The following is a 12,714-nucleotide window of genomic DNA, read 5'->3' as shown; positions in this document are numbered from 1 at the left end:
AAGAAGCAGTATAGAGTCACCTCTCAACTACCCTGTGGTCTTAGTATCGCTTACCTGCCATATTCTCACGAATCTTCCAGTCTTCGATATACAGCACCTGAATGCAACTGATTTCGACAAGTAAAAGGCATCCGCCTCCAAGTCAAAGTTCCATCACATTCTGATAACAGTGTTTCATTAGTTAGAAGGCTGTCAAGTCCTCTTCCCATCACTGACCAGGTAGAGAGCTATCACAATGCGGGAGATGGCACACTTACATACAGAAAGAAAGTCACTACACTTTGCAGCGCGGGGTAGCCGCACGGTCTCGGCGTCTTGCCACGGTTCGCGCGGCTCCCCCGTCGGAGGTTCGAGTCCTCTCTCGGGCATGGGTGTGTGTGTTGTCCTTGGCGTAAGTTAGATTAAGTACTGTGTAAGCCTAGGAACCGAAGACCTCAGCAATTTGGTCCCATAGGAACTTATCACAAATTTCCAAATTTTCACTACAATGCAGAGTACACAAGTGCTGCGCAAATAAATTCAGAATCATAGCATCTACAGTTCATCGATATCGAATGATTGTCTGTAAGTATCACCCCTCTACAGTTCCTAGTCTCCTTTATCTCATCTTTATGATCACTACGCTGGGAGTACTACTGTGTAGTAGCGTCAAAGTCTTCGTTGGCAGCGCATGTTTCATGAAAAATACATGACTGTTTCAGAATGGGGTATACCTCCATAATACAAATATACACTCCTGGAAATTGAAATAAGAACACCGTGAATTCATTGTCCCAGGAAGGGGAAACTTTATTGACACATTCCTAGGGTCAGATACATCACATGATCACACTGACAGAACCACAGGCACATAGACACAGGCAACAGAGCATGCACAATGTCGGCACTAGTACAGTGTATATCCACCTTTCGCAGCAATGCAGGCTGCTATTCTCCCATCGTAGAGATGCTGGATGTAGTCCTGTGGAACGGCTTGCCATGCCATTTCCACCTGGCGCCTCAGTTGGACCAGCGTTCGTGCTGGACGTGCAGACCGCGTGAGACGAGGCTTCATCCAGTCCCAAACATGCTCAATGGGGGACAGATCCGGAGATCTTGCTGGCCAGGGTAGTTGACTTACACTTTCTAGAGCACGTTGGGTGGCACGGGATACATGCGGACGTGCATTGTCCTGTTGGAACAGCAAGTTCCCTTGCCGGTCTAGGAATGGTAGAACGATGGGTTCGATGACGGTTTGGATGTACCGTGCACTATTCAGTGTCCCCTCGACGATCACCAGTGGTGTACGGCCAGTGTAGGAGATCGCTCCCCACACCATGATGCCGGGTGTTGGCCCTGTGTGCCTCGGTCGTATGCAGTCCTGATTGTGGCGCTCACCTGCTCGGCGCCAAACACGCATACGACCATCACTGGCACCAAGGCAGAAGCGACTCTCATCGCTGAAGACGACACGTCTCCATTCGTCCCTCCATTCACGCCTGTCGCGACACCACTGGAGGCGGGCTGCACGATGTTGGGGCGTGAGCGGAAGACGGCCTAACGGTGTGCGGGACCGTAGCCCAGCTTCATGGAGACGGTTGCGAATGGTCCTCGCCGATACCCCAGGAGCAACAGTGTCCCTAATTTGCTGGGAAGTGGCGGTGCGGTCCCCTACGGCACTGCGTAGGATCCTACGGTCTTGGCGTGCATCCGTGCGTCGCTGCGGTCCGGTCCCAGGTCGACGGGCACGTGCACCTTCCGCCGACCACTGGCGACAACATCGATGTACTGTGGAGACCTCACGCCCCACGTGTTGAGCAATTCGGCGGTACGTCCACCCGGCCTCCCGCATGCCCACTATACGCCCTCGCTCAAAGTCCGTCAACTGCACATACGGTTCACGTCCACGCTGTCGCGGCATGCTACCAGTGTTAAAGACTGCGATGGAACTCCGTATGCCACGGCAAACTGGCTGACACTGACGGCGGCGGTGCACAAATGCTGCGCAGCTAGCGCCATTCGACGGCCAACACCGCGGTTCCTGGTGAGTCCGCTGTGCCGTGCGTGTGATCATTGCTTGTACAGCCCTCTCGCAGTGTCCGGAGCAAGTATGGTGGGTCTGACACACCGGTGTCAATGTGTTCTTTTTTCCATTTCCAGGAGTGTAACTCTATTATAGAGCTTCCAGTACACTATCCATTCAATCATTTACATTGGTGCAACAGCCTCACACCTTTATGGATACTTCAGGGCTACTGCAAGCATAGGTGATTTGGGGCTTAATCACAGTACTGTTCTTTTTTTTACCCCCTTGTGACTATCAGCCACCCCCTCCCTGCCCCTAGACGGACCTACCTTTATTCTCGTGTAGTGCTAGTTATTTCTGTAGAAGCAAACGCAGTACTTATACGCTCATCCAACTGTCTTAAATCGAGAGCCAGTCAACTAACAAGTACAAGCCAAGCTAAATCAATGTCTATGTTTCCTCCAGAAACAGCAGTCATCTTAGTACCTCTTACAACTCGATCCGAATTGTAAAGCAACAGTCTCTAGTGACATACCAAGAGGACTTGTAGTCATTCGCCTCCTATACCATCACATCTTAGAGAGGGGGGACACCCATAAGAATTCCATGCAGGTGAATTTGAGCCTGACATTCTTCTGCTTTAGCTCACTGACTTGTCAGCTCTTAGTGCTTGAATCGCTTTCGTTCAGATTCCAGCAAATGAATCCGAACCCGAAGATGCATTCTACTTCTACTCGTTGTAGGTGCTTCCTGCTAACCATTTTACAGCAATTAATGCTTTCAATAGCAGTGTATGAGATTTCTTATCCTATTAATTGCAATAGATTTACTTACACTCAGGTCAACTGCCAACTCCACCACATATCTTCGCACCTGTTTGCAGTCAACTCCATGACATATGAACATCCAACATCTAGATTGGTTGGTTGGTTGGTTGTTTTGGGGGAAGGAGACCAGACAGCGAGGTCATCGGTCTCATCGGATTAGGGAAGGAAGGCGGCCGTGCCCTTTCAAAGGAACCATCCCGGCATTTGCCTGGAGCGATTTAGGGAAATCACGGAAAACCTAAATCAGGATGGCCGGACGCGGGATTGAACCGTCGTCCTCCAACATCTAGAACAAACACACTACAAGATGGTCTACAATGCATGGTGCAGGGTACACCGTACCAGTGTTATCGATTATCCATCCACCCCAATCTCACACGCTTCAAGTAAAAAATTGCCTATATATTTCTATTCATAGCCTAATCCACCCCTTTGTTTCCGGGAGAAATATTTTGTCTTTCCCAGAGATTTACTTTTTTCTGTCACATGTTTATTTGGACTGTGACAGCCTATACGTTCATAGCAACATCCACATGATGCCTTTTCTTCACAGGTTAGTCACAAACACAAAAAAAATGTGGGCTCACAAGACTGTTTGACAGAAACTATGTAGTTTCAACCTTTCAGATGGATGGCACTGTCCGCTAGAATGTATCATCTAGTCGTAAATGGTCTATGAATGTTAATGTTAGGATGGCAGCTGACAATGACCTCCAAGTAAAGGTGGAGATCGGAAATATATAGTGAGTTATGAAGGTGAGGCTCATTCAAATAGAGTGGGGGATGCTGTGCAGCAAACTGTCATATATATCGATGGGCAGTTGAAGGCTAAGTACGGCATATTCTGGCTCTTCATTCCCGTCTTTGACATGAGCTGATTTACTTAATCAATATTTATCGTGATGGTGTTGATACATTAAAATCAACAGCTCTACATTCATCATAGGACATATTTCTATACCAACGAAGTTATGTGAACACACATGACCTGCAGGAAGTAGTATGTGCTGCAGTGGAGCATGAGTAGATCTGTGCTAGCGTTTTGCTTAAAGTAGTGAGAGCAGTGAGAGAGAAATGTGGTGTTCTTGATTTTGGTCAGTCATTCTACGATCAACGAAAGAACATTGCAAGGTGGTGTAGCTACTCCAACAGGTTTTGCATGCAATGAATGTAGAATTCAAAGTATACAAAAACAAATACTGTCAGATAGTTTCAAAAATCATTCAGTGCTATTTAAGTACAGTGATACAATGCTTAGAACTCTCTCCCACCATTAACAGATGTTCCATTACACTTAGAGTCTTCCATAACATATACCAGTATAGGAAGAAAATAAGCATAACTGTAGGAAAAAGAACTGTAAGAACTGGCAGTCACTGTGAGATTCCTGACATCTGCTCCATCAGAACAGCAATTTTTATCGTCAGCCATTTCCAGCTTAAATGGTTTGATCATGGGCCTTTTGATGCTTTCTTGCTGTTTTCACGTAATGTTCTTACAGCCATCACATTGTCATCAGCATGTAGGAGATATCGTTTCTCATCTCTGACAGAAGTGAACTTGAGAATTTACCACACAGATAGCTGCTAAAACCAACGCACATATTCTGTTGCATTCCTCCTTCAACCAAGAAGTTGAAGGGTGCTGGACACATTAGAGCAGAACATGCAGACATGATGAAACATAGACATCCATATGTACCGAAGAAGTAAGGCCTCCCCCCTCCCCTCTCCGCCCCCCCCCCGCTGACACACACACACGTGGTGTCTATGGGAGGGAGGGAGGGATTGCCCGCTCTACCACCCCATGCAAAACTGTGTTCAGATACAGCGCTATAATCTACCGTCCATTTAATGCACCATAACCCACACGAAAGGGTGAGTTTCATGAGTGGAACTTCCTCCATCCCATGATGCCATGGAAACCAAATGTGTATGTGTGTGTGTGCGTGTGTGAATGGGTCACTTGCTTGGTACATATACATGTCTGTGATTCACCAAGTGCGCTTGTTCTGTTCTAAAGTGTCTAGCAACGTTCAGATTCTTGTAGGAAGTAGGAGTCGAACTGATGAACACTTTAGAATGTTTGTGTCTGTGATTCCCCAAGTGTGCTTGTTCTGCTCTAAAGTGTCTAGCAACTTTCAAATTTTTGCAGGAAGAAGGAGTCGAAATGGTGAACACTCTAGAATGTTTGTGGTGGTTTTAGCAGCTATCTACGTAATAAATTTCTCAAGTTCATCTCTGTGAGGGCTGAGAAATCATGCCTCCTGCGTGGGGATGACAAAGTGACGGCTGTAGAGATACTACGTAGGAAACAGCAAGAAAGCATCAAAAGACCCATGATCAAAACATTTAAATTGGAAATGGATGACATTAAAAACTGTTGTTCTGATGGAGCAGATATCTGGAATATCACAGTAGTTACCAGTTCTTACAGTTCTTTTTCCTATTTTTGTGCTTATTTTCTTAGAATTTCAAACATCTATTCACCATCTTATCAGGAATCCACCTTCCTGGCACCGACTGTGTGACAGACTCTTCCCATTCTGTAGGAATGCGGCAGGAAGATCCTTCATAACGGTTATATGTTGGAAGAAAGCGTTAAAAGGCGTATCAGAAAATGTAGCTCTTAGACCTTTCAGAGGTAGCGGTAAAGGAATGGATGGCGGTCAGAAATAGCACGCTTCATCTAAATGGTTGGAGTGTTGCAAGTGAATAGCATGCTAGAAAGGAGATAGCTCTATCTGCTGCTGTAACAGCTGAACTGTTAAATTGCACCTGGTGTAAAATGTGATAGCACGAAAGCATCTACAGACCCACAATGAAACAATATGGGTTGGAAATGGCTGACGTTAAAAGTGATAATCTGACGCAGCAGCTGTCTGGAATATCGCAGTAGCTACCACCTGTAGCGTATGCGTATTATCTTAGAATTTCAAACATCCAGTCACCACTTTATCAGAAATCTACCTGTCTGGCAGTGACTGTGACGCAGACTCTTCCCACTTATGTATGAATGTGACAGGAAGATCCCCCCAACTAAACAGAACGTGGTTTTTAAGCTCTGAATTATAACTACGGAAATGGACTGTTCGAGTGTGAGCTTCCCTAAATGCTAGATATACGGAAGTACATTTCAAAGACTGTAGTTTTAATGAAAACATTTGTTAATTTTGGAATGGAGTACCCTACACAGCATCACAGTACTTAAAGAACCCTCACAGTCATTTGGAACCTATGTTACATGCAACTTATTCCAGTGCAACGTATTATTTCTGGGTATGTTTTCCTTCATTAGTAAATTACATTTAGAAATTAGAATGGAGTCCACTTGCATGTATATAACATGGGAGACTCTTGTTTTAATGGAATGTTTATTAATGGCTTAGGGGGTATCACTTATAGCATCACTGTACTTAAAAATCCCTGACAGATGCTTGGTAGCTATTTTGCAGAAACCTGCTTCCATTGCTTCTGTGGATTGGCTGTATTTGCATCGTAAGACGATTAAATTTCAAATCAGGATGTAGTCCATATGCAGGTAAATGGTATGGAAGACTGTAGTTGTAGTGGAACTTTTGTTAATGGTGGAATGGAATACCGAGCACATCATCATTGTACTTAAATAACACTGACTAACGTTTGGAAATTATGCGACAGTATTCTGCAAAAAATCGTTTGTTTAAGCTTTGAATTCCACATTTATTCCATGCGAAATCTCTTGGAGTAGCTATACCATATTGCAATCAATTTTGGTGGGTCTTAGAATGACTGCATGACCAAAATCACAAAGAGCACGTTCCCATTTCAAAGCTCCAACTAAATTCTGCAAAACAACGCCACAGATCTACTTTCGTTCCACTGCAGCACATATTACTTACTGCAGATCATGTGTGTTCGCAGAACTTTGTTGCTTTTGAAATGCATCCTGTGGTCTCTCGAACTTGTAATTTTAATGTAGCAACACCAGGCACAAAGAGTATTCAAGCACTAACATTGCTGCTGTCGAAGATGGGAATGCTGAGTCAGAATGTGTCGTATTTAGCCGTCAACTGCCCCTTGATATATATGTCAGTTTGCTGCACAGTTTCCCTAACTCTATTTGAACGATGCCCACCTTCGCACCTCAGTATATATTCTCTTTTTCCACTGTAACTGTAAGATCATTTCTTTGTGCAGTCCATGTATACTCTGCATGGTTGTGACTTTCCCCCTGCATGTTGGTGTGGCATCTTTCTCACTCTCTACTTAGTCAGTGGTGGTCAGAGGACTAGACAGCCTTCTAACTATTGGAACAGCATTATCGGGACGTGATGGGATTTTGAGAGAATCAGCACAGTTCTGTGACTTGATGCTCTTTATCATCGAAATGAGGTGGATTTAGATGCTATCCCGACGATACCATCGATTCTACAGCTCGACACTCCATAGTCGCTGTCTACCACTCCTGTGAATCCACATCTGATAGTGTTGCATTACTGATCTGTGAAGCCAAGGCGTCATGTGGATGTTGCTAGAATTGTATAGGTTGGCATACTCCATTGCAGCACATGACAGAAAAAGATAAATCTCCAGGAAAGATGGTGTATTTCTCCCGGAAACACAGGGGTGGATTAGGATACTTGTGGAAGTATATAGGCAATTTTTTACTCAAAGCATGTGCGATTGTCATGGATGGGTAATCGATAATACTGGTGCAATGTACCCTCCAACATGCACTTGCTGTGTATTTGTTTTAGATGTGGGATGTTCGTATGTGATGGAGTTGGATGCAAGCAGGTGATAAGGCCTGTGATGGAGTTGGCAGTTGACTCGAACGTATCTAAATCTATTGCACCTTAATACGACTAGAGAGCCCGTACACTGTCATCGGAAACGTTAACTGCCGTAAAATGCATGGCAGTAAGCATCTAGAGCGAGCTGAAGAAGAATGCGTTGGTCGGGTTGGACTTCATTTGCTTGAATCTTAAGAGAAGCAACCTATGCACTAAGAACAAACAATTCGTTGAGCTAAAGCAGAAGAATTTGTCAGGTTCAAGTTCATCTGCGTGGAATTTTTATGTAGAATGTGTTCCCCCCACCAAGAGGTGACGATGCAGGAGGCAAGTGTCTGGAAATTCTCTCGGTATGTCACCTAGAGGCTGTTGCACTTCAACTCGGATCAAGGTGCAAGAGGTACCAAGATGGCTGCTGTTACTGGAGGGCATGTTGAAACTGATTTAGTCTGGCTTGTATATGGTTAACTGACTTTCGATGTTCGATAGTTGGATAAGTGTAGAAGAACTGGGTTATCTTCTAAATAAATAACTAGGACTACGCGAGAACCAAGGGTGGTCCCTCGGGGGTGGATGGCGGTAGAGGGGTGGGGGGTAGGCATGCAATACTGTAATTAAATGCCATATGTCCCCCTAGTCTTTCACAGCTCTGAATTATACGTCGAGGTGTGAGGTTGTTGCACCAGTGTGAATGATTCAGTGGATAGTGTATTGGAAACTCTTTGACACTGTTAGATTCGTAGTATGGAGATATGCTACATCTGAAAAAGGTGGTGATTTTTCACGAAACACTGTGCTCTCAGTGAAGACTCTGACAACATTATACCTTCGTATTTCTAGCGTAGTAATCATAGGATTGCGATAAAGGAGATGGGGCACGTACAGGGGGATATTTATAGACAATCATTCGATATCAATGAATTATAGGAGCTATTCTTTTGAATTTCTTTGTACAGTCCACGTATACTCTGCATTGTTGCGACTACCCTCCTGTACGTATGTGTGCTATTTTTCTCATCGTGATAGCTCTCTCTCTCTACCTAGTCAGTGACGGGTAGAAGACTAGACAGCTTTCGAACTAATGGAACAGTGCTGTTTGAACATGATGGTATTTCGAGAGAATATGCATGGGTCTGTGACTGGACTGGGACATTTGTTACTTGTCGAAATCATTTGGATTCAAACGCTGTATATCGATTACTGGAAGATCCATGAGAATTTGGCAGGTAAGCAATAATCTGACGAAAGGGAAGTTGAGAGATGACCTCTGTACCGGTTATTCTAAGTCTTGCCGGAAAACATATTACAACCTCTCAATTACATCTCACGAAGTGACTGGAATGAGAAAATTAGGGCCTAATATGAAGATTTTTACTGAGAGACAATCAACAGCAGTAATACTGTCTTTCGTTCTCTCGATAAGTAAGAGACAACATTCTTCCGTAAGTTTAGTCTCTATAAATGGATGGAGTGGCAGCTTAATAGGTAGACTAAATTTACCTCTACATCTACATTATTTGATGGCAAGCCACCCTACGGTGTGTAACGGAGTCTACCCTGTACCACTACTAGTCACTTCCTTCCCTATTCCAATCACAAATAGAGTGAGGGAAAAAATACTGTCTATATGACTCCCTAGGAGCGCTAGTTCCTATTTTATCTCAGTGGTCCTTACACGATATGTATGTTGGTGGCAGGAGACTCCTTCTGCAGTCAGCTTCGACCTTTGGTTCCCTAAATCTTCTCAATAGTGTTCATCGAGAAGAGCGCCTTCAGTCTAGTGATTTACATTTGAGTTTTCGAAGTATCCAGCCATTAATTTGGCGGGAGTCAATAGGAATGCTTCCACTAGCTTGACTAGGCAACAGACAGAGAGAACATGATAATCATTCAATATCTTCAGCTATTTGATGACGGTTACCACCGATTTTGGTATTGGAGAATGTAACTGCCTAGCCTCAGGGAATCCCCTAGAGACGTCACAGAAGCAGCTGTAAAGGTAATCTGAGAAATATAATCCGACTGCAGGAGAAAAATTACGAGTCATGCAAAGGGACTCTTATGATCAATTTAATTAATTAGCCAATCAGTTTGATACCGGCAACTTGCCGCTGGGGTGCTTGGAACTGAGGGCAAGAGCTCCACAGATATGATTTACGAGTTGGAGCAGTAATCATGCGTTATTTCGTTACGACGAGATCTTTTAATGAAACTTCAGTTTCCCACCTACACAGGGAGAGATGACCATCATAATAAAATCAGCTATATTACCCAATTATAGAGTGATACATACGAGTACGTTTTGTATGAGAAATTCTAGGTGTATCGGCAACAACACCCCCGTTTCGGATTGGGTAAATTGGATTATTTTACTGTAAAGCCTATGTTTAAGGTAGAATTGGAACTATATGTCCAAGCCACAGTGGCTTGTCTCACATTGTGTTGTGGCTAGCAGCAGGAGTGGGCACAAGGCTTCAGCTGACCGAAAGCTTTGGCTTAGCCTCTCCCGACTGGTGGGTACAAAGTATGCTCCTACTTGTCGGCTCTCGCCTGCAACTGCGTGGACAGGTCCCAGCAGTGGCGCTCTCAGTGCCCTCTGGGTGGCTGAATAGCAAAGTAAACAGTACGCTGGTTGAGCAGCGACAGAAGAGCACGTGTGTACTGCGTGAGAAGATTCAATATGGCGTGAGTTTGCGCTGGACGATTAACACCCCCATGTAATTTAATTGGTTGATTGCTTGGCGGTCACAGTAGCCTTCTCTCCAGCCTCTGAGCATCTGGTAAGACCACTATGTGGATACCTGACTACCTGGAGAGGTGCCGGCATCGCTGACAAGTGTGTGGGTGTCTGTTCCTCTTCTCGCGGGTTCGGCCGCGGCCCCTGCAGTCGGTGCATGACATGGGTGTCATTGTCGCAAGTGTGTGCGATCGGAAGGTTTTTTCTTTTCACCAGAAATGCTTAGTGTAAAATGGAAAAGTTGTTGTAGGGGAGGGCGATTGTGTTCTCAAATATTGTTGCATACAAGACTCCAGATATATTTAGTGCCACTATCTATTTGTGGCGGAAATTTAATTACTTGATTCGCAAAATGTTTGTGTGTGACTGTCAGACATTTAAAGTGTTTTATTAAGAATAAGAATCTTTGTAAGTTGGTGTTGAACGTTTTAAGTGAACTATTTGACTCATGTAATTTGTTGAACAATTAATCTGATTGGGTAGTGAAATTGGACTATTTCCCGCCATTTAGGGTATTGCAATTGCGCCAGTTTTCCCTTTGTCCCCAGCATTATTCAATAGGAAACCTCCATCTGCGTGTGGGGGCACGGTGGTTCGTGCACGTGTTCACACAATCAGAAAGTAACCACTTGAGAGAGACAGAGATAGGAAGCGGGTATGGAATTTCCCGAGCAGAGGAATGCCACCACCTGATGTTTTGTTCAGAGGCTGCGAGAACAAATGGAGGTTACTTGGGCGGGTAGGCACATCTTCTAGATCTACGAGTCTGAGGTAGAGGTGTTCCAACAGGAAGCAGCCACTTGAGAGAGAATGAAGGTGGTTTCTTGGGTATCAAATATCAAAGGATGCATACTTCTAGTCCGCAGTTGGTCGTATTTAATGTCTCGATCTGTAATTAGGGCACTGTGCGGATTCGACCCTAATGGCGGCTAATATACTGCACTTCATTCCATTTCTTGGTGCTTACTGTTATTACGTCATGGGAAGTTACAAATCCGTTACATTGAATTTCATGCATAAGGACTAGCCACGTGACGGCGAATGAGTTCACATGGTGGCAAATATCCTTTCATATTTTATGGCCATTCTCAAAGTACCTCACCTATACTGAAGAAAATATAATGTAATCCGTTGCTGCAGGTTATTAGGAAATTATATATGCGTAGCAGGCAAATTGGTTCCTAAAAGTAATCGAGACGTTCACATTACCTGTTATTTATAGGTAACTCAAACCAAGTATGTCATTTATTTTAGATATCATTTTATTGACCATTGTCTGAAGTTGTAACCAGTTGCTGGACAACGAGAGATTTGATAACAGGCACGGCCAAAACGATATTCTCATCACGTATTTTGCTACCATCAGTATAAAAGAAGTATAGAGAACCTAATTTGTAATCAGAATGTCAAGTTGAGTGCAGCTAGTCGGACAAAATGTCATAAAAATGGACAAAGTTAAGACTTAGTAATAAGTGCATATTTTCCGCAGAAACCCGACGCCATCTGCAGATCCTGTGGTCTGGGAGCCCTACGACATGACGAGGAGGAGCTACCTTCTGATACAAGCCAACATCACGCTCGGTCACGACAAGGACAAGGACCGCATGGACTTCTGGGACGAGAATGTACCGCTGCAACCGTTCCCTGGAACATAGGGCCTACTGATGAGAGCACACTCTGGAGACACGGCCCTATCGGGGTTGCTTCATAATATTATTTGAAGTGACAATAAGAACGAATTAAACACATTCATTTTAATAAAAATAATATGCATGGCAGTATTAATCGTTATAGGTGCAAAGCTATACCCTCGAATCACTTGCCGTTTATAAATCATTTATTATTGACTAAATTCGTTCCTGATACATGTAATACACAGATTTCTGAACTGACGTTACCATTGATCAGTGAAACTACAGGTGTTCCTTGAGGAAGCAATAATGACACATGTGTGTGTGTGTGTGTGTGTGTGTGTGTGTGTGTGTGTGAGTGTTTGGATAGAGAGAGAGAGAGAGAGAGAGAAAGAGAAAGAGCTCATATATACACCACGTTTCATAGCATTACTAACACTGGGTGAATTATCAGAACATGTCGAATCCTACAAGACCGAGAGAGATGGTGCAATGGGTAAACCACCAGATTCACATTCGGGAGGACGGTGTTTAAATCACTTATAAATTTTCGTGATCTGTGTTGTATAGATGCTTTTTCAACTCTGTCAATGGTTAAATATGGCACTTATATTTCGTGGCGAAAATAAGTGTCTAAATGGCGGCTTATAATTATACGAAAATTACTTTACGATATCTTTTCAATCATTTGCCATAACAGTCGTATTAATACACAGATTCCTCTTGACAAGAACACATTA

General features: G+C 43.9%; 1 protein-coding gene across 1 annotated transcript in view; it reads left to right on the top strand.

Moving 5' to 3' along the window:
• The window catches only part of LOC126175418 (acetylcholinesterase-like), a 131,840-nt gene extending 119,803 nt beyond the window's left edge, over positions 1 to 12,037 (top strand). Inside the window, exon 10 of the mRNA XM_049922217.1 lies at positions 11,833 to 12,037. Within this exon, the coding sequence (XP_049778174.1) occupies positions 11,833 to 11,998 (166 nt within the window). The 3' untranslated portion in view covers positions 11,999 to 12,037. The remainder of the gene's footprint in view (positions 1 to 11,832) is intronic.
• The last annotated feature ends 677 nt before the right edge of the window (positions 12,038 to 12,714 follow it).

The sequence above is a fragment of the Schistocerca cancellata genome, chromosome 3 (genome assembly GCF_023864275.1).
Source record: "Schistocerca cancellata isolate TAMUIC-IGC-003103 chromosome 3, iqSchCanc2.1, whole genome shotgun sequence".
NCBI classification, from domain to species: Eukaryota; Metazoa; Arthropoda; class Insecta; order Orthoptera; family Acrididae; genus Schistocerca; species Schistocerca cancellata.
This window is presented reverse-complemented; position numbering and strand designations above follow the sequence as displayed.